A 22774-nucleotide genomic window follows, 5' to 3' on the forward strand; every position below is an offset into this window, starting at 1 on the left:
TTATAATGAGACTTAACTCTCCCCCCATCCTTAGAATCATGGTTTAGGGTATGGGAGACCTGGGTCTCTACTTCCTACCCTGCAAGTAAATAAATATATATGCATACATGCATGTATGTGTATGTATGTAGACACACATGCATGTATTATGAGATCTTGGGCAAACTGCCCATGTTTAACTTACAGATGAGGAAAATGTGGCTCAGGGTAAGTAATGCCTGTCCTGCATGCCTTAAAGGGTAGATTTGATAAATAAACAATGTTATAACTTTTAGTGATCATCTTATTTCACTTCTTCATTTTATGGAGGAGAAAACCAAAGCTGTCTCAAGGTGAAATGGCTTGCCCATAGTTATAGAATGAACCAAAGTCTCCTGGCTGCCACTCCCAACTGGGCTACCTCTAAAATGTGAAGGGATTCGAAGATTGCAAGACAACACTAAAAAATTACCAGTCTTCTGTGTTCTATGTCTTTTGCCTCCAGAAAGAGGTTGGTAGGTGGAACTTTAGGAAAGTTCCAGTCTACCCCAGATTGGGAATGTGTATAGCCTGGTTAATATCACTTTCTTTCACCTCCTTCCCAGGTGCACCCAGACATTGGCATCTCTTCCAAGGCCATGAGCACCATGAACTCACTGGTGAACGATGTGTTGGAGTACCTGGCATGGGGAGGCAGCCCGGTTGGCCCAGTACTCAGGCTGGACCACCCTGACTTCTTAGGAGGTCCAGACAGTCATACTTTTGCTGCTACCTGGGGAACTAGCCAAACATGCTGTGTCTGAGGGCACCAAGTATACTAGCTCTAAGTGAGCTGGGAAACCTTACCTTGTAGACTGGTTTTGGGGATAAAAAGTTCCTTCCTCATTGATTATGATGCCAGGAGAATTAATAAAGAATGGGAGGATCCCTACTGTCTGCCTGAGATGGTTGTTGGATAGGTGAGAAAGGGGAGTATTTACATTTTAATGTTCCTCATTAGAAAGAATAGCAAAGCTATCATGTATTGGAAAAATCTTCAGACATTTATAGCCCTCTTGTGGGGTCACAGAAAGATTGAATTAGGTCAAGAGGAGACTAGTAGTCTAGGCTCTACCACTACCTGTGCTGCTGATCACCTGTCCTAAACCTTGGTTCCTTATGTTTTGTGAGAGGTGGACGTCTCTAAGGCTGGACAAGCTATGATTCTGTCTGTACCCTGTATCCCATAGCCTGCCTGGACTTAACTCTCCCAAAAGCTAGCTAGAGCCCTTATTCTCAGGACCCTAAAGCTAAAATCTTTCTTCTCATTTATCCCCTAAACAAATATTAGGTGAAATCTAATGTATTCTGTGCTTCTGAGTCTGTCCATGCCAAATTACCTATAACATATAAACCCTCCATCTTCTCATCATTAAGCATTTATTATTACCTAATGTGTGATTTGCAGGGTGAGGTGTCAGGGTGGGGCAGGTAGAACCTTTGGAGTCTCTATGGAAACCACAATCATCGAACAAAGAACAGCTGTAGAAGAGAGAGGGCAACATGTCTGAGGGGTGAGTGAGAGGGGAGTGGGAAGAAAGCCCCAAATGCTGACCCTTACCCCTAAAAAGAAAACAAAGATCCTTCCCATTTGCTAGTCATGCTATGCCCAAGACTGATTGAATCCTTTTTTGGAAAATCTGGCTAGAGACTAGGAGCCTTTTTTTGCACCATAGCTTCCCCCCACCCCTCAAAGAGAATTTTCTAAAGCTCTAATCTGTCATCTTTTTTCCCACCTAGAAATGGTGATTGATTCTATAGGCAGAAGGAATTGATAGAACCTAAGGAATTGTTTAGTCTAAGGAAAAATAGACTGTGTGAATGGGGAGGGTGGGCATGGGGTTGGAGGCACATCAGCAATCTGATTGTTATTTTAAGTATGTGAATGGTGGTCATAAGTGAAGAGGGATCTGACCTGCTCTACCTCAAGGGGCAGAAGCAGAATGGGTGGAAGTTGGAAAAGAGCCCATTTAAATTTGATGTTAGGAAAAACTTCCTAACAAATAGATCAATTGAAAAACAAGAATAGACTGGCCTTGGGAAGTACTGAGTTCCTGCTTAATGGAGGTCTTCAAGCCCTTGTTACATATATTAAAGTTGTTCGGTCCTTTCAGGTGGGTCTGACTTTTTGTAACCCCATCTGCATTTTTTTGGAGGGCAAAGTTACTAGAGTGGGTTGCCACTTCCTTCTCCAGCTCATTTTACAAATGAGGAAACAGGCAAACAGGGTTAAGTGACTTGCCCAGGGTCATGAAGCTGGTAAATGCCTGAGGCCAGATTAGAGTCTTTCTGACTTAAGGCCTGGTACTGTATCCACCACTCTACCTAGTAGGGATTATCTTTTGAGTATAGAGTAAATGAGCTAAGTCACTGGAGTCCCTTCCATGCCTAAATTTCATGATTCAACTAGAGTGGTAGTTGAAGGGAGACCCCCTCCACCCATTTATTCCTCCATCTTTGCCTTCAACCTCTGTTTCTACTGTATGCCAGGGCAGCTAGGTGGTACAGTGGACGGAGCACCAGTGCAGGAGTCAGGAGGACCTGAGTTCAAATCTCACCTCAGACACTTGACACTCACTAGCTGTGTGATCTTGGGCAAGTCACTTAACCCCAACTGCCTCATCCTGGGTCATCTCCAGTCATCTTGATGAATATCTGGTCACTGGATTCAGATGGATCTGGAGGAGAAATGAGGCTGGTGACCTGCACAGCCCTCCTTCACTCAAAACAAAGTCAAGTGCAAGTCATGTTATCATTTCCCTGATGGCATGGTCTTCTTCGGCAACGGACGAACACACACCACTGTATGCCACCATATAACCTTCTAGCACCTCTAGATTGCATTCCAGAAATGTCCCAAGGAGCTAATTGGTCTCCTGACTTCCATAAGGACACCTTCCCCACAAAGAGTCCTTGATCTCTTTAGTGACCTTCTGTTCTCTCAGTTCTCCATAGAGTAGGGGTTCTTACACTTTTTTGTGTTATGGACCCCTTTGGCAGTCTAGTGAAACATGGATACCTTCCCAGAACAATGTTTTTAAGTATATAAAATACATGAGATAACAAAGGAAACCAATTATTTTGAAATTATTTTTCCTCATCCAAGTTCATGAATGCCCTGAAATCCTTCCATGAATCCCAGATTAAGAACTCTTGCTGTTGCAACTCAGACCAAACCCCATACTGGCCCTCTGATATCACTCAGCTGGTCCTCTGACTCCCAGTTTCACTCTCTAGATTCATCTATCAATATTATCCCCATGTAAATAAACATAAGATTATAGAATCTCAGATAATAGGATTAAATCTGGAAGAACTTTAGCGTTCATTCTAGTCTAACCCTGTTATTTTAAAGATGAGGAAACAGGTAGAAAGAAGTGACTTAATCAAAGGCACACAGGTAATAAATGTTAGAGCTGAGAATCCAGTCCAAGTTTCTTTGACTCTAAATACAGTGCCCTTTGCTTTGCATCACACAGTCTCACTTCATTTTCTGGCCCCCACATTAATCTGCTCTTTGCTCTCCTCCCTCGGCCTTCACCACCAGGACATACCAGCGGCTCTGGGTTTCCACGCATCAGACGCTACAAAAGTTGTTGTTCCAGGAGCAGTTCCCGCCAGACCCAGTGCCTGACCGAGAGCGAGGCTCCTTCATCTATAGGCTCTCATCACTCTTTCTGCACTACCTGGGGATGATGCGTCAGTTAGACCTCATCTATGACCAGATGGTGCAACCCCAGAAGCGGCAGCTAGTCCGCCGCCTGTTGGATGGGGTGGCTGGTCGGATCCTGGAGCTGAAGGAGGAATTGGTGCAAGTTGATCTATCTGAGTACCACTGCCTGGACCATGTGCTTCAGGACCTAAAACTCACTCCGGTGCGGGTTGGAGGGGGGAGTTGATTTCAGAGAACATTTCTCTGACTGAAAAGAGTATGGATGGAGAGAGGAGGTTTAGGGAGAACAAAAGGTGTGACTTTACTTCCCTAATATCAGAGTTGGGCAGAGGATGGAAGAGGACAGAGTGACTTTTGAGCAAAGGGGTTAGTTAGTGAGGGAGACACTGAAGGTCTTATATGGAGCCCAAGAAAAATTCTAATGGCTCTATGGAAGATTCAGAGCCTCTCCCTCTCCTACCCTTCCCTCTTGCCCAGAGTTGCATAATACAGGGAAAGGGAAGAGATGGGTGGAGTGAGGCAGGAAGTAGTTGAACTTTTTCCCTAAATATCAGTGGTACAGTGTAGAGGAAAAAGCCATAGACTTGCATTCATATCTTTTGACACTTTTACTTGACCTTGGACCAGTTACTTAACATGTCTAAAGCTTAGTTTCCTCCTCAGTAAAATGAGGGAATTGGTTCTAAACAAATCATCTAACGATTTCTTAAATTTCTTTTTAGTTCTCCATTCTATGGATCAGTAAGTGAGTGGTGTTGTTCAGGCATTTCTCAGTCGTGTCCAACTCTTTGAAACCCCATTTGGGATTTTCTTGGCAAAGACGGTGGAGTAGTTTGCCATTTTCTTCTCCAGCTCATTTTACAGATGAGGAAACTGATACAAACAGGATTAAGTAACTTGCCCAGGGTCACACAGCTTGTAAGTGTCTGAGGCCAGATTTGAACTCAGGAAGAGGAGTCTTTCTGATGCTAGACCTGATACTCTATCCACTTCACCAGCTAGCTTCCCAGATAAGGGGGTAAGAAATCCATAAATGGTGTTTAGGCTTGCCCAAGAAATAGAGGCTAGACCTAGGGAAGGACTTTTCCCACTGAAATTAACCAAAAGATAGGGAAGTGATGGGTGGACTTGACTTTTCAGCACATACAGGTGGGGAAAGGGCAGAAAATAGTTTAAAGTTGTACAGATATCACAAAGGATCTTCTGCTTTAGAATGGAGGAAAGTTCATGTTCTCCATGAGTAGGCCTCTAATGCTTAGTTAGAATTCTCTCATGACTGGGAAAACCTTCAAACTGCTCCTATCTCCCACTCAAGGCACTCAGAGATTACATAGGAGTCATCCAATTCTCTGTCTTTACATACCCATCCCGACCTCCAATCTATGTTTTTACCCTGGAGGCCTATGTCAATAGTCTTCTGAAAATCAGATTCATATGTGTGCCTGGAGGGAGAAAGGTCAGGGTGGCTTCTGGTGAGGTCTCTAACACCAATACCACCATCAACTCATCTAGGATTGCAGGACTGGGGAAAAAACGGGCAGCCACTGAATGGGGGTGGGGTGGTGGTGGTGATGAGATAGTGGAAAGTCCTGACATCCTGCTCTCCATACCCTTTTCAAAGGCTGACCTAGAAGTCCCAATTCCCAGATACTTCATGTTGGAGCAAAGGAAAGTGCTCCAGGACAGGGAAGAATGGATAACAGAGATCCTGGAGAAAATTGAGCGAAGGGGCACCAAGGTTGTGAGAAAAAGAAACCCCTTCATGCCACTGATTCCCCAAAGATCCCTCCCCTTTTCCAAGATCTCAACCCTACATTGGGATATTTCTAGCCTTAACTTTTATATAACCCTGGACCATATCTTTTGGGAGACCACAGTCTTAGAATAGTGATCCAGCGAAGGCAACCAGTCAGGGAAAATCAGATTCTACCTAATGGTATATTGTTTTTAAAGAGCTGAAATTCATACATATACTCTCCCCTCCCATTCTGCTTCCACCTTACTCTAAATTGGATTTAGTCAGACAACCTAGATTTGAATCTTGTTCTAGTACTTACTGTGTGACCAGCTGTATGAGGGGCAAGTCATGCCCCACTTTGGGACCATGTTTCTTCTCATCTCTAAAGTAAGAATGACCTCTAAAGTTCCTCCCAATTCTGAATCCTATGAGCCTGTGTCATCATCATTTATATACATGTGAGTCAGTTACACAGTGCTATATACCCTGGATGCCATACCCCTAGCTGGAGAAAACACAGTTGGAGATACCAGTGCATAATGAACTGTTGGCATAAGTCATGTTCCAGACCCTACCTCCACCCCACAGGACGGTACGATTTTACACCAATCGGATGCAGTAATTTTGATCCAAAAAGCTGAGCGAGCCAGGCAGGGCCGGCTCCGGGCCAAGTTTATGCGAGAGATTCGAAAGGATGAGGAACGTGAGAGAAAGGTGCGGGAGAGCAAGCGGTTTGAGTCTAATAAAGATCAGGCAGCTCTCATCATCCAAAAGGTACTACCAGAAAAGTCCTACCACTATCCATCCAGGGCACAGTGGAGGGATAGAGGGATGAAGGTATGGATTGTAAATAGCGGGGGTGGATACCACCTAGACTTAATACCTCTGAATTCCATCCATTTTCACTGATCACTCACTACCTTGAAGTTGTCCTCAGGATACTGTTTCAACATAAACTCTTTAGAAGCTCACTGCCTAGTGAGGGAGATGATGGTAGCACCCAAGGACCAAAGAGAACAAGCCAATGAGAAAAGTAGCAAAGGCTAAATTGTGGGAGATAAGACTTGAACTTGTTTAGGAGGTCAGAGATTGGTGAGGTCTAGTAGTGGTCAGAAAAGATTTCTTTGAAGGGATGGGACTTGAGCTGGGTTTTGAAACAGAAGTAATTCTTGGGTGGGAGAGTAGAGTGGAGAAAATATTCCATGGTAGAACAGAGCTGTGGAGTGAAAACAAGAATTATCCCATTCCTTTCCCTTTTTCCTTCATCCTTGGCACTTACTACACATTTGTGCATACTGTAGAGGTTCACTGACTGTCTCTATATGTTGCCCCCAACACTCCATCTTCTGTGGAAAAAGAATGACTATGGAAACTACTGCCCCTTGATCCTCCTCCCAATTTCCTAAGCGAGTTGACAATGCCTCCCCATACCTCCATCTCTGCTAGGTGGTAGGTGCGGGAGATGAGATCTCCTTTTTCTCCCCCCTAAACCCAGCTTTGGAGAGGTTACCTTCAGCGGAAGCGCACTAAACAGAAACGGATGTTGGAAATGGAATTCATTGGCATGGTGAGTCTTGCCCCTGCACTTGCTCCCGATCCCCAGAAATCACTTCTGTTCTGATTTTTGGTTTCGTTGCTCAGTTTTGTCCAACTCTTCATGACCCCATTTGGGTTTTGTTTTGTTTTTTTGGCAAAGATACTGCAGTGAGTTGCCAGTTCATTTTATGGATGAGGAAACTGAGGCAAATAGAGTTAAGTGATTTGCTCAGGGTTACACAGCTTAGTAAGTATCTGAAGCAAGATTTGAACTCATAAAGATGAATCTTCCTTTCTCCAGGCCTGGTAGTCTATCTACTGTACCACCCAGCTGCCTCTCTTTCCCCTAGGGGGGGAATGTGTATATACTATTGGGAATTAGCAACCCAAGGATTATATGGTGAGGTTGTCTGGAGTTCAGGGACCTGTGCTGGTGTCTTTTTTTTTCTTTTTGTAATTTTCTTTAAATTTACACTTAAATACAAAATGGGAAAAGAAAAAAAATTGCCCTGTACACAACAGACTAGAAGAGAGGATTCAAAATGAAACAATAAATTTCTTTTAAGAAAATCTATATAACAAATACTATACATTGTTTCCAAAGCTGCCCAGCTTTTTCTTTTTGCTTCCTTGTTGGTTTTCTTTTTTTCTGCTATTCACTTACTTTTTTTCTCCTTCTCTCTACCCTCACCCTAAAGAACACTGTAATTAATTGTGGATATATATAATATGCATAGATATCTACAACCCTACACATACATACACATTTATACTCATACTCTTGTATGTAAGATCATATTTTTCTTATTTCTTCCTATCATCTGTGTCTCTGAAGGTGGATAGCACCTTCCTTCCCATGCTTTTCTAAATTAACATCATTTCCTATACCACAGCAACATTCCTTTCTGGATTCAAACAGCATTTTCCTTTGTGGGATCTTTGAGGTTGATCTGGGTATTTATAATAATTAGAATTACTGGGCTGCTCAAAGTTGTTCTTTAAAACAATTCTGCCATTACTATACACGATGGTTTTTTGTTTTTTGGGGTTCTATGTCTAGAACATGAACAGGGACTTAGAATATCAAATGAACCTTGAAAAATGGGCTAAGATCTAGATCACAGGCTGAGGTTTATACATGTAGAGTTTGGAAGGTAAAGAAGAAAGAAAACTTCTCCCTGCCTTTCCCTCTACTCTCTCCAAACCTGATTATTTTCTTCCATCTCTACTCAGAGCACCTCACCCACCTGATGGCTTTGAGCTCTGAGAGAAAGATGGAGATGAAGAGAAAGGGAAAGGTAGGGAACAGTAGAGGAAGAAGAAAGGGAAAGATACAGGAAACTCTTCAGAGCAGCTGTTAGTGCAGAGCTCAGTTTAGTGAGAAGTACACTTAATTTTAAGTGAGAAGACCTGGACTTGAACCATTATCGATGCCATTATCTACGTTATTTTGGACAAGTTATTTAACCTATCCCAGTTTCCTCATACGTAATGTGAAGGGACTGCACTGGATGATCTCTAAGGCCTCTGCTAGCTATAAATGTTATACTAAAGTAAGGGAAAGAGCTCCTGACAGAAGCCCAAAAGCTGTTGCTCTTTAGGGTTCATTGGATGTGGGGAGGGACGGAGTTGGGAAGGGGGCTGAATCTAAATCTTGTGGTAAGATCTTGGTCAGTCGATAAACATTTTTAAAGTGCCTACTGTATGCCAGGCACTGTGCTGAGCACAGGGGATACAAAGAATTGTAAAAGACAACAATGCCTGCCCAGACGGAGCTCACAATCTGATGGAATTAGATGTGGGAATATGGGCTGGAACCCTGAACCTCTGACTGTGGGCATGGGGTAGGGGAGCTCCTCTAGCTGCCTGCTCTCTAGCTGACTGCTCCTCAGCCTCTTTGAGAACAATCAAGTCTGCACCTTGGAGGGGACGGAGGCTTCATTTGAAAATCATCCACAGCCTTAGGGCTCTCCTGCTTAGGTGTGGCTACAGAGGGGCCCAGGGACAGAAGGGTGGGATTGGAGATGTCTTTTCTTGGGTGGTACTGTTTGGGAAGATAAATTTGGGTTGTTATAGTAAGGATGAGAGCCCCTCTTTATGTGTGTTGGGCAGGGTAGGGCTGTTTGAAGATTGGGGTCCATTGTGGGAGAATAGTAGCATTGAGGAGGCCATGGAGAGACAGGACAGGCAGTACATTAGGGACAAGGAGGGCATGGAAGGAGAGATGAGGAACATGGGGAACTGAGGGGCCCCGGTGGGGGGGCCAGGGTGGTAGCACAGTGATGGTAGGTGAGGAATGAGCCTGACCACGCGGGCCCATCAGCACTGTGAGCTCAGCGTTTTCAGTAATTGTCTCTGCGCACAGTGATATTTAAAATACATTTGGGAGCCAATGAGGCGGGAAAGTGGCTGCGAGTTGGGCTGCCGACATGGGGTGGGGAGGCTGGGGGGGGCCTAGAGGCCCACAGGGGAGTGGTGTGCAAGAAGAGGGGGAAGTGGGGGCTGGCCCAGATGCATCTCACAAACTCATTATCAGAGTAATTTACAGAGATGAATTTCGGCTCCAAATGCAATTTCTCCTGATGCCAGCATGCCTACCACTCCATGTCTGTGTAGTGTGTATGGTAAATGGAGGGGTGGGGGGAAAGCAGGGTTTGAGTACTTTAAGGTGCACACATGTACCATGGGCCTGTATCAGATAGGGTGTGTATATGATGCATCTATGTGTGCATAGGTGATGTATTGGAGACCGAGTTTGAAGGTAAAGATTGTGGTGGATGTCTGCGGCATGGATAAAACTGTTTAGGCATAGGGTGGGATATGTATCTACACATGATGCATAGATATGTACATCTCAGACCAGATTCTGAACCCCCTTGTCCCTAGGCCCTGAGTAAGGGTTATCTTAGGGGAACACTCCCTGGAGCCCCCCTTCCCTAACCTCTCTCCCCCAGATACCTACTTCCAATGAAGTTGGCTACTTGATAACCATGAAACGGGCCCAAAATGGGGAGGAAATGCGCAGACAGCGCCAGAAAGAGAAGGAACTGGAATATGAGGATGCAACAACAGAGATCCGAAAACAGCTGAAGGACAGAGAAGGACTCGACATGCAGGAGAAGATGAAGGAACAGATCCGGCAGTGGTTCATCGAGTGTCAGTCAGTATCTTGTTCTTAGTGCCACATGCCCCATTCCATGTCCCCTAAACCCCTGTGTTCTCACCATCCCTAGTACCCTGTTCTTCATTCTGCCCTCAGTATTCCACAACTGTGACTCATTCTCCAGACCCATTTGGGTCACAACCCTTAGAAGCCTGATCCTGGCCCTACTTTGTAACCCTGACACTCCATAGACTCTGTTCCCTAGGGCACATGAGCCTACCCAGCTTACAGATCTTCAGGCTCTACCTCCAAAACTGATTCTTCGAAGTGGAGGGGGAATGCCCAGGGATTTGGGCAAAGTGGATTAGTAAAGCCCATGATTCCCATGTAATCTGTCCCTCTGGCTCATCTATATTCTCTCTCTTTTCATTCTTTCTTTCTTTCTTTTTTTCTTTCTTTCTTTATCTCTCTCTCTGCCTCTCTCTATTTCTCCCTCCCTCCCTCCACCCCCATCTACTTCCTGATCATTCTTCTTTTCACTTACTTATCCATCTATCCATTGACTTTCTGTTCAATTAGTGACCTCACTGGCCAGTTCCCTGAATATCCAGATGAAGAGATAGGTGGCTCTCAGGTTATCTTTTCAGACAAGACCCCACAACAGGTACCCATGGGGGAGTGGGGTGGACAAAGATAGTACTGGGAGATAGAAGAAAGCTGGGAATAAAAACATCTGCCCTAACAATCAGTAAAACTGAGAGGCTGGTACTAGCGAGGTTGGAATGGAGAGATCAGATATGGCCAAAGGACATGTGGATATAGAAAAGGGATCAGATATAGTCAAAGAGAAAGGATGAGTCTAGAAAAATCGGTGATAGAAAAAAAGAAGTGATTGTGTTCTAAGAGAACAGAGAACACTGGAAAGATAGTTCTGGTTTCAAAATCCATGGGCTCAGGAAAACACAAATACAATTTCTCTCTGATGTCCACTCCCCTTCTCAGTATGTTTCCTTTAGAACTGTAGCTCAGGATGTTTACAGAGCCACAGTCTCCCAGGATCCCTTGCTAGTCTCACTGAGCAGAACACAAAGTCAGGGGCTTATTCCAGTATCAGGGCCAGAGTTCCCACCCTTTCAGGGCATCTGAGGTCTAAGAGATCCTTGGGTCTTAGGTGAAAACAGAAATGGACCTAATCGATGAAGAAAATTCCAAAAAGAAGGGGAAAGAAAAACCAAAGGAAAAGGAAAAAAAGAAAAAGGAGAAGAAAGGAAAGGATGAAAAGTCTAGGAAGGGGGTAAGACTCCCTCCAAAGGATTATGGTGGGGAGGGGAAGGAAGGGAAGGGAAGGCTTGAGCAGGTGGTGAGAGGTCTGGGTTAGAAAGAGAAGCACATGGGAGCAGCTAGATGGCACAGCGAATAGAGTGGGGACAACCTGAGTTCAAATCTGACCTCAGACACTCACTGGCTGTGTGACTATGGGCAAGTCACATGATCCTGATTACCTTTGCTGACCCCCCCCCAAAAAAAAATTAAAAGAAAGAGAAGAAAACAGGGGAGGGACACAAGATCAAGAAGACTGAGCTGGGCAGAGACTGAGGGAGGATGGAAGAGGGACATTGGAAGGTACCAAAATAAAAGAGTTTCTCTTCTAGGAGGAAGAAAGCATGCTGAAAATGGCACCATCCAAATTTGTACCAATTATTAATGAAGGACATGAGGAGTACCAGAGTAAGGGGAGGCAGGGCTTGGGTGGAGTGTCCAGGATTTCCTGGGAGTTCTGAGGACCTCCTAGTCTGCAGGGAACTCTGGGTCCTATGGGAGGTCTGGGAAAGGAGAGAGAGAAGCCAACGAGGTATAAGGGAAAGTGCACCAGCCGCACTTATCACCTGTGTGACCTTGGGCAAATTCATCATCTCCCTGGGCTTCAACTTTTTCATCTGTAAAATAAGGGCGTTGGGTTAGAAGACCTCAGGACTCCCTTCCAATTCTAGTCTATGATCCTTTGATTACACTGGGATGCGAAGAGCTGGGAGACTCTGGTGTAGCTCTGCTCAACTGAAAATATAAGGCTACGGGTGGGGTGTGGTGGTGGGGTCTGAACCATCTAATTGACATTGGGATTCAGGCATCTGACTTTGTCTTCTGTTTGTTTAGATGTCCAAGCTTAGCATAACAGCAGCGTTGTGGGGCTGGGGAAATTCTGGCTGAGGTGGGGAGTATGTGTGTGTGTGTGTGTGTGTATGTGTGTGTGTATGTGTATGAGAGAGACAGACAGACGACAGACTGACCAACTGATTGACTGGGGTTTGAGCATCCACTCATCCATTTGTGGTCTATGGTCTGTGCTCAGTTATGTGGGAGGCCCAAAAAGTATCCATGTACCCCAATCAGAGTTTCGACGCTGAGATGATTCGGGAGCAACAGAGGAAGGAGGTGGAAGTGGAAATCCGGATCCAGGTTGGAGGGTCTGGCCAACAGACTTCTTGCTCCCTTCCATTACCCTCTGCAAATTCCTGCAACTTTTCCCCCTTGATTCACTGGCCCTGTATCCTCTTCTCTCTCTGCCTTCATCTATCCCCTTTCTCCAAGATCCACACTGCTCCATCTCCAGACTCCAACTTCATCCCTCCCAGGCCTCAACACTCACCATCACATTCCTATTCTTATTTTCCTGTTTCCTAATCCCCATGCTCCTTGTCTTTGTCTTCATTCTTTTCTCTGTTCATTTCCTCCATAACCCTACTTCCATCCTCATCTTCTTTCCCACCCTGTATCCCCCCTTCGCACCTCTATTTCTCTATCACTTCTTGTTTCCTTCATCCACAATGCCCACCCCCTCCCCATATCTGTCTCCACCCTGCTCTCTGGCTCTGCTCTGCTCTGTCTCCTCCAGTCCTCCAATTTCACATTTCTCCATCTTAATCCCCTCCCTTTAGACCCAGCCCCATCTTCTCCTATCTGTGTCCTCTGGCTCCACCCCCATACTTTGGTTTCCATTTCCTACTCCATCTTCTATTTATTCATCTGTTGTTGTCATGTTCTTGAGCCTTAGTCCCAACCCCCCAGCCATCAGGAGACATGGAGAAGGGATCAGACTAAGACCTAGACTAGATGTCTATGTAACTATGTGGGGAATCAGACTCACAAAGTAGTCTAAACTGTCCACATTCCTAGGGACAGGAGAAACTACATACCTGCCTTAGGAGTGGGACTTGTGACTTTTGCTCCCCTCTGCTTGTGAGCACTTTATTCTTAGGTCTTGTGTCATGTCAGGACCCATGTCTCACAGGACAGGGTTGGTCGGTCAGGGCTCTGGTCTTTGGAAAGAGGGGTCATCTATTCCAGCAGAAGCAGTAATATAGAAATTGTGGCTTCAGATTTCACTGGGAGGTTCAAAGTTCAAAGTCAGTCAGACAGCAATTATTTATTTTTTAAAATAATATTTTATCTTCCCTCCAATTATAGGCAAAAACTTTAAACCCTAACCTTCATTCTTTTTAAGTTTTGAGTTCCAAATTATACCCCTCCCTCGCTTTTTTGCCCCTTCTCTGAGATGATAAGCACTCTGGTATAGGTTATAAATATGCAGTCATATAATACATTTCCATATTGTTCACTTTGTGGAAAAAAACTCAAACAAGAAAAAAAGTGAAAAATAATATGCTTCAGTCTGTATTCAGACAGCATCATTTCTTTCTCTGGAAAGCATCTGTATAGCATCTTTTATCATGAGTCCTTTGGGATTGTCTCAGCATTGTATTGCTGAGAATAACCAAGCCATTCACAGTCCTTCGTTGTACAATATTGCTGTTACTGTGTACAATGTTCTTCTGGGTCTGCTCTCTTCACTTTGTATCAGTTCATATAAGTCCAGGTTTTTCTGAAATCATCCTGCTTGTCATTTCTTATGGCACAATAATATCCCGTTACTTTCATACACCACAACTTGTTCAGTCATTCCCCAATTGATGGGCATCCCCCCAACTTCCAGTTCTTAGCTACCACAAAAATAGCTGCTATAAATATTTTGTACAATTTTTAAAAAATCTCTTTGGATTACAGACCTAACAGTGGCATTGCTAGATCAAAGTTTTCTAGTACTTTGAGCATGGTTCCAAATCAGCAATCATTTATTAAGCCCTTTAAGGTACTGTGATAAGTGCTGAGGATGCAAAAAGGGTCATACCAAATTCTGACATCCAGGGATTCCTGGTGATGGGGATGGAATCAGGGGAGACCTTCTGTAGCCGTCTGTGGTTGGAAGCAGACAGCAACTACTGCTGTGACCATAGGCAAGTCATTTCTACTTCTCTTAGCCTCAGTTTCTTTATCTGTCAGTAAGGAGATTGGACTAGACCATCTGTAAAATACTTTCCATCTTGAAAATACAAAGCAATCCAAAGTCTAGAAGCCTCTAAGTCAAAGCTAAGGTGAAGGAATATGTAGTTATCTGGGGTCAGAAGCAAGCAAAGAGATGTAAGAGGAGGTCAGACAAGATTAGGAGGAACAACCAGATCTCAGAAGACAAGGAAGCCAAGCATCCAGAATATAGGAAGTCAAATGGGTCAAAATGTGACTGGAACTAGTAACTGGAACACAGAAGTGAGCCTGCTCTTGAGATGGGGGTGGTTGTTTTTCCTAAAAATTTCTTTAAACTTTATGCAGAAGACAGAGACTAGTAACCAGATAGGACTGGACTCAAAGGTTCACCAAAAAGCAGTGATTGCTGCTGATGGGTATCTTGAGCCTAGCTGGGGTAGGTAGGGAGCGTCTTACATCTTCCTTCCTATCTTCAACTCTTGCTCACAATCAACCAACCCAATGAATATTTATTTGACAATTTTCCTGATCTAGTGTCTATTCTATTCATTTCTGGCCTCTCTTACCATTTTGCTATACGTGGCTTTTTCTCCCTTTCTTCAGTTCTATCTCAGTCTCTCCCTTTCCGTCTCTAAGCATAGTTCTATGAATGAGTGGAGCAGGCTGGATGATTTTGAGGGTTCTAGGCACCTTCCCAAGCTTCCAGAATTTCTTTCTAACTACATTTCCTAAACTTTTGCCATTAAAACAAGAGATCATTACATTGAATCTTAAAGACTTTTTGGTCTATAAGAGTTCTTTGGGGGAGTGGGCAGTTAGGTGGTGCAGTGATTTGAGGAGTGCCTGGAGCCAGGAAGATCTCTCACTTCAAATCTGCCTCAGACACTTGGCAACGCACTTAACCCTGCTTGCCTCAGTTTCTTCATCTGTAAAATGAGCTGGAGAAGGAAAGGGCAAACCTCTCCAGTATCTCTGTCAAGAAAACCTTAAATGGGGACCCAAAGAGATGGACATGATCGAAATGACAGAACAACAAAAGAAGAGGTGAAAGAATCCCTGGGAAGGGTAAGACCCTAAAAGTATTCTAGGGAGAACAGTGTTGGATTTGGAATTAGATGACCTGGGTTTCAAATTCTAGTTCTGTTACTTGGTTGGGAAATGAGAGGGTTGGTTTAGACAATGTCTGAGGTCCTTTCCAACTCTAAATTCTGTGATCTGTCAAAACTGCCAAAACCCACTCTCAAGAATTAATTTGTGACCAGAAGAGAGTAAGACCCCATGAGAAGGAGACACAGGAAAGGAAGCCTGTTTAGAGTGGGGGAAAGGGAGTGAACCAAAGAGGAGTGAGAGGCGCCAACTTTGCCTATTTCAGTCACATTTTCTCCTCCATGCTCATATTGCTTTCTTTGATCCTGTCCCTTTCTCTCTGACTTCTTCCCTGTCTCTGGATCTCCTTCCCCTGTTTCTTTTAAAGTCCTCTCCCTCCTCCTCCCCACTGATGGCTGCCCTCTGGTCAACCTCTTTGTGCTCCAGGTGGACAACCTGATGCGCCAGGAGCTGCAGAGCCTCCGGCTAGCCGTAGATAGGGAAGAAACAAGACCAGTCAAAGCCAAGGCCAAAAGCAAGGTGAGAATCTAGGGAAGGCAGAGTCTAAGTGACAGGGGCAAAGCTCGGGTGGAGAGGCAGAAAGGGCATGAAAGAAGAATAACCTCTGTGTTTGCTTCCAACTGCAAGAAAGGGAAAAAGGGCAAGAAGAAGAAGAAGAAGGACAAGGATCTGACCCCAAACAGGTACCAGACCCTGCAGCATCCAAAGGGTGATGTGGGAATCATGGGGAAAAGCTCTGGACCAATCATTCCCAGAGCCATGATTTTAGTCTTAGCTTCATTGCTGTGTGAACCTGAACCAACCACATGAACTCACTGGGCCTCAGTTTCCTCATCCATCCAATGGGAATAATGATATCTTACCTGCCCTGCTTATCTTACAGAGGTATTGTAAGAATCAAGTGAGAAAATACATGGAAAAGCCATCTAAAAAGGTATAGAGCACTATGCCAATCAAAGACATGGATATTATTGCTGTGAGGCAGCTTGTCCCAGTAGATAGGAGACCTGGGTTAGGATCAGAAATGCTGGGGTTCAACTTCTGACACATACTGGCTTCACAATCTTGGAAAGTAAAGGGCTGGGCCTGAAGTCAAGATGGAGTCTTCCTGAGTTTGAATCTGGCCTCAGATACTTACTAAGCTGTGTGACTCTGAACAAGTCACTTTAACCTGCTTGCCTCCGTTTTCTCATCTGCAAAATAAGCTAGAGAAAGAAATGGCAAATCACTCCAGTATCTTTGCCAAGAAAACCTCAACTCAATAAGAGTCAGACATGACGGAAAACAACTGAACGACAACAAAAAAAGCCTGGGAAAATCATTTAACATCCCCTTAAGAGGAGATCTTGGAAGTGGTGCTTGGTGCTTCTCCATCCACCACATGTTTTACCCACCCTTCTTATCCCAGCACTTAAAGACGCACTAGTTCTTCCTCTGCCTAATAGAAATATAAACTCTATAGCTAGGAAACACTGTAGACAAACAGAAAGCTCTATACAATTTTCTTCTCCCCCCACCTACGTACAATCTCTCTGATTCTTTCACATCCCATCCCTTCCCTCCCTATCCTTTATTCAGCGCCTTCTCTTCTCAACACCCTCCTGATGCCATTTCCTCTCCTTGACTCACCACTCTGGGATTGCCGTTCTTTTCTCCCAAAGCAAATTGCCCTCTATCTGTGCTCCCTGGGGTATTCCCTGCGATCCCTCAGTTCACCCTGACCCCCATCCCCACCTCCAGAACCGTGGACTCTCTGTATGAAGAACTCGTGGAAAAGGGCTTGATCAAGAAGAGCGAATATGTGAGACTGTCTGATTACATTGGTGAGACCCACCCCTTAAACCCTAAATCTACTGAGTTGGGAGAGCTATTAATTTGATCACTACTGCTATTTACTTCCTCAAGTGATGACCTGTCCCTCCCAAGGTGATAATTATCCAGTTTTCCCCAGCCCACCCTGAATGACTGTCCCCAGTAACTCTCTTTCCTCAGGTGACTACTTTTATCTTGGGTCTGCTGTGAAACTGGGAAACAGGGAACCAATGCCATCCTTATTCGACTTGAGGCAGAATGTAATTCTGTATGGGGTCCTTCGGCTTGGTGAGAGGGGACCTGGGAAGGGGAAAAGGTATTAGAAAGGAGGGTCTGGGGCTTGGAGATAACTTTCAGTGAGGTCTTATGCCTCAGTGGAGGGTGTCTGGAAGTGGACAAAGTGCTGGACTTGGAGTCAGGAGGAATTGAGGAGAAATCCTGTCTCTGGCACTTACTAGCTGTGTGATCCTGGGCAAGTCACCTAACCTCTCTCCGCCTCAGTTTCCTCATCTGTAAAATGAGTATAATAATAACAATAATAATAGCCCTTAATTCAAAGGATCGTTGTGAGTATCAAATGAAATAAGAGATGTAAGGCATTTTATAAACCTTAAAGTCACCTATAAATGCTAGGTATTATTGTAGCGGCAAGGACTCCCGGGGAAGGATAGCCTGTCCTGTGCAGGGCTTTGATTTTGTGGGACAGCCATGGGCTCATCATCCTCTATTGACCTCTCTAGAATCCTCTGAAGTTCACAGCAAAATTGAACTGCCCCAGAGACCCTTTGGCCCCAATAATCTTTGTGGGGACCTGAATTTCCTTCTCCCATACTGTTCTCTTAGTTATATTTCATAGGGAGTTATCTCTGCCTGCAAGACTCAGTTTTGCTAAAGCCTATTCCTTTTCTTCCTACTGTTCAGAGCAGAGATTGACAACCTTTCTGATGGGGTATACCAAGTTTTTAATCGATTCTTTAAATGCAAGGGGTAGAAAAAAAGGTAGAGAGAGATGGGAGAGAACAAATAGGCACAGGCTTATGTGCCTGTCTCTACAGCCTCAGCCACCATGTCACTTAAAATGGTATCACAAGCCACTTTGAACACAGTTGGCCATGGTTTGCCAGCTATTGCCCCCAGATCTTCCACCTAATGGAACCTGGAATATTGGCATTTACCTGGGTAGTTAGGTTATAATCAGACCTGAGTCCACATCCTTTTTTCCTCCCAACCCCAGGACCTTTGCTTGACCTTTCCTTCCTACAATTCCTCCTCTATCCACACCCTACATGTTTTCCCACCTCTGCTGGTCCACTCCTTTCCCCCGTCCCTTTCTTCCTATTCTTCTAGGATCTGCTGAAATACATACCTTGGCTCCCCATGTCCGATCCATTCTTCTGACTGGCCCAGCTGGTACGGGAAAGAAGATGCTAGTCAATGCGGTTTGTACTGAGACTGGGGCTAACCTGTTTGACCTGTCCCCCGAAAATCTGGAAGGAAAATTTCCGGGCAAGTCAGGGCTGCAGATGATGATCCACATGGTCTTCAAGGTTTGGAAGCCTAACCCTCGCTCTCCTCTTCTTCTCCCCTCCCCACATTACCTTATTCTTCACCTAGCCCCCCAATAAAGGAGGCTTTTGTCTTCTATGGAACTTTGATTCCGGACAATCTTGATTTTATATAGAGGCAGAAAAGAGAATCACCCTCCCTGGTGTAATTTGAGGGGTCAGGAAAACCTCTCTCCCCATTCCAGGATCTCCACTTCTTGTTAGAGGGAAGAAGATGAGACTAGGGGGCACTGAAGATAAAATTTTACTGACTTTTCTTTTTGGTGTCGAGGTAGCCTTGATCAGAAGTCCATTGCAACAGATGGCTCATTTAAAGGGAGAGCAGGGTCCTAGGTCAGGGTCTGACTCCTGACCCCTGCTTTCTCACCTGGCTAGGTGGCTCGACTCCTACAGCCTTCTGTGATCTGGATTGGGAATGCTGAAAAAACATTCTATAAGAAGATCCCAAAAGAGGAGAGGGAGGTAAGGGAGCTTTGGGGGAGTAAGCAGCTAAGTAGGGAGAGCACAGGACTAGGACTCCGAACACTTGGGTTCTAAGCCCAGCTTTACCACTCAATCTGTATGTGAATTTGGGAAGTCATGTTATAATTTGTTCACCTCTAAAATAAGGATAGCAACAATTCACATTTATATAGCACTTTGGAGAGATGGCATGGGTCAATCTAAGCCATACTTACATTCAGAAGGACCTGGGTTCAAGTCTCACTCTGACACATACCAGCTATGATGGGGTGGATGGGTGGATGGATGGATGCTAACCTCTCAGGGACCATAGTAGTTGACTAAGGTTTTGAAATACAGACAGTTGCCTGTCTACATCAGTGGAGAGAATTTCCATACAGGAAGTTCCTTACACTGATGAAATTGATCATTTGGACAAAAAAAAAATACAAATTGCATTACAAAGGGCTCTTCTTGTCCAACAGCTTTATGAGGTAAGTAGTTCTAATGACATTATCTGAGTTTGAGCCTCAGAGAGGTTCTATAGCTAGTGAGTGCTGGTGCTTCTACACAACCCTAGACCTCCTGGCTCCAGTATACACACTATAAAGATGAGGCTAAAAGAGATAGATTATTAAAATAACTCCTTCAGATACAGAATTTTTCTATTACCTGGTGACCCTCATGCTGGCAACCTCCCTTTCCCCTGTCCCTTCCCTCTTTCCTCAGAGCAGATGGACCCCAAACGGATAAAGAAGGACCTGGCAAAAGCTTTGCGCCTACTCCGTCCTGGTGACCGAGTGATGCTCATTGGAACATCAGATCACCCACAGATCGCGGAACTTAAGGGGCTGTGCAAAGCATATGAGAGGATCCTGATGGTGCCCCAGCCAGACTATGCCACCCGTTACCGTAAGGATCTGGTGGTCTGGGGGAAAGAGCAGGGCCATGGCCTCCAACCCTCCCCCAACTCTTCTTTGTTCCTTTTCTAATTCTTATGTCTCTTATTCTGTGTTTCTAGTGGGAGCCAGGTTGTCCCTCCGTACTCTGATCAAGAAGCAGTAGTAGTAGCAGCAGCAGTAGTAGCAGCAGCTAATATTTATTTAGCACTTAGGCACTTTACACGTTATCTCATTTTATCCTCACATCAGCCCTGAGAGGTAGGTGTTATTATTATCCCAGTTTTCTGGAGAGGAAACTGAGACTGAGAGTTGATAAGTGATAACCAGAGTCTCAAAGTTAATGAAAGTCTCCGAGGCAGGATTCTAACTCAGGCTTTCCTGACTCCACATCCAGCTGCCTCATGGGAAGTGTAGCAGACAGGGAGCCCTAAGTGGTTTGCTCAAGTCACATAATCTCCCCAAACATGAAGGTTTCCACATCTATAAAATAGGAATGCAATAATAACAAAGCCAGGCTCTATGGTGCTCACTTTCCTCACAACTGTGAGATAAATGTTCTCCCCATTTTAAAGTTTCCACTGAATTTCAGAAAAGTCAGGGACCTAAGAAACAGTTAACCTGCATTAACTTGCTAGGTGACTTTGGGCAAGTCTCAGTTTCCTCATCTGTCAAATGAGATAACAATAGCTTCCCTAAACAGTGTACATCACAGGACTGTTGTGAAGAGATCATGAAATAATGGTTATGAAATTGCTTGGTGAGGTACAGTACAAGTGCTAAGCAGCAGCAACAGCAAGGAAATAGAACAGTAATAATGTATTCTGTACCTCCTACAGCTCTGCATGCCACGCCATCTGCCCTCACCCTGTCCCTGCGCCCTACCATTTCCTTCTTGGCTCCTCTTCCCCCTTACAGTCCTTTGGAAGCATTTGATTGAGCGGTATGGGAAGTCTTTACTGAGCCAAGTGGATATCAGTGGACTGACCAAGGTTTCAGATGGCTACACTCCTGGAGACATAACTTTAGCTGTCCGTTCTGTGATGACTGAGAAGCGGAAGATCCAGCTGGTCAAACGACCTCTGACACCCTATGAGTTTCTGGAATTTCTGGCCAAGATGGACCCAGTATATGAGGAGGAGGAGGTATCACTAAAGGTACCAGAAACTTGTGTGAGAGTGTTGAAGATGGGGTAAGGGGTAGTAGGAGAAAGTAAAGGGGAGAGTTTGCAAGAGTCCTTGGGAAAGAGGCCCAGAATCATTCCTAATAAGAGGGGCCTACCTCAGGAGAAAAGTTATTTTGTGGTTTCAGAACCTACCATAGGCTTATACAGGTGAAAACAAATGAAAACCAGACTTCAAGGGGAAAAGATAGGAGCAAATAATGGACCTTTGATTTCACTGGTAACAGGAATTACCAGATGAGAAAACTTTCTTTAGCAATTCTTTGCAATTTAGAGTATTAGAAAATTGTCCAAAGCACTAAGAGGTTAAGTGATTCTTCCAGAGTCTTACAAATAGCCATGAACCTAAGTCTTCCTGGCCAGTTCTCTATCTATTGCACCACATCGTCTCTTTGAAAGGAAAAAATCACAAAAAGATTACATGTTGACTAAGAATGTGTGTGGAAAAGGTGAGGGATAGGTCCAACCATTATTCCTTCATGAGAGTGGGCACTCATCATATTTGCAACCATTAGTAAGACAGATCATATACATATGCATCTCTCTCTCTCTCTCTCTCTCTCTCTCTCTCTCTCTCTCTCTCTCTCTCTCTCTCCCCCCTCCCTCTCTGTCTCTCTTTCTCCCTCTCTCTTCCTCTTCGTCTCTCTTTCTCCCTCTTCATCTCTCTTTCTCTTTTTCTCAAAGCACCAGACCTTTTTCTCTGCTGTCTCCTTGAATCACTGCTTAACTATCAATAGTCTCTACCCCCCCAATAGGACCCTATTCACTGACCATACCTAAGGGATGAGTATGGTAGGAGTGAGGGAGGTGGATCCTGGTTTGTGGAAGGCATGTGGGAGCAGGAGCGAGGGACACATCATACATATAACAATAACTCTTATAGGACAACAATAAGATTTTATAGGAGACCCACAGAATATGATCAACCCCTGCCTACTAGGAGGAGGAAGAGGTTAGAAAGCGAAGAGGAGAAGGAGGAGGAGGAATTGTTGCTGCTGAGGAAATTGGGTGACTGAGAGGCATAGGTGAGGTAGGGAACCAAATCAAAGGATCCCTCTTATGGGGATCCCTTTTTCTGCTTCTTTCCACTCCATACTCTCCTGTGCTTTCTTACCCACTCCCTTCAGGATTGGTACTTTAAGACTCCCCTGGGGAAGAGGTATGTGAAAGCTGCTGAGGATCGAGCAGAGGAGGAGGCAGCCAGGTTGGCGAAAGAGAAGAAGAAGAAGAAATGATGGAGCACAAAGCAGGACCAGAATGGGAGGGATGCTGAGGACTGGGGTGTGAGGGGAAACATCCCTAGGGTGGATGGGCCAGATGACAGAGGTATAAACACCCAAACAGCTGTAGGGATGATGGAAATTCGTGTGGATGTCCAT

The 22774-nt window shown here is 44.7% G+C and overlaps 1 protein-coding gene across 1 annotated transcript; it reads left to right on the forward strand.

Annotated features, from left to right (window-relative positions):
* The first annotated feature begins 1465 nt into the window (after nt 1-1465).
* IQCA1L (IQ motif containing with AAA domain 1 like) lies at nt 1466-22757 on the forward strand. Its single transcript, XM_072652199.1, has 19 exons — nt 1466-1532; nt 3566-3893; nt 5313-5429; nt 6018-6203; nt 6925-6996; nt 9920-10125; nt 10648-10732; nt 11240-11362; nt 11721-11796; nt 12419-12525; nt 15922-16014; nt 16123-16178; nt 17236-17318; nt 17488-17595; nt 18655-18854; nt 19248-19334; nt 20048-20225; nt 21131-21369; nt 22523-22757. The coding sequence occupies exons 1-19, from the start codon at nt 1522-1524 to the stop codon at nt 22628-22630; spliced, it is 2463 nt and encodes an 820-aa protein (XP_072508300.1). The 5' UTR covers nt 1466-1521; the 3' UTR covers nt 22631-22757.
* The last annotated feature ends 17 nt before the right edge of the window (nt 22758-22774 follow it).

Source organism: Notamacropus eugenii, chromosome 3 (assembly GCF_028372415.1).
Source record: "Notamacropus eugenii isolate mMacEug1 chromosome 3, mMacEug1.pri_v2, whole genome shotgun sequence".
NCBI classification, from domain to species: domain Eukaryota; kingdom Metazoa; phylum Chordata; class Mammalia; order Diprotodontia; family Macropodidae; genus Notamacropus; species Notamacropus eugenii.

Bases quoted from the DNA above. Each gene is read 5' to 3' on its own strand.
- IQCA1L (XM_072652199.1), top strand. The intron at 6,204-6,924 runs GTACTACCAGAA...CCCTAAACCCAG, and splicing joins CAGCTCTCATCATCCAAAAG to CTTTGGAGAGGTTACCTTCA. The intron at 16,179-17,235 runs GTACCAGACCCT...CCCCACCTCCAG, and splicing joins AAGGATCTGACCCCAAACAG to AACCGTGGACTCTCTGTATG.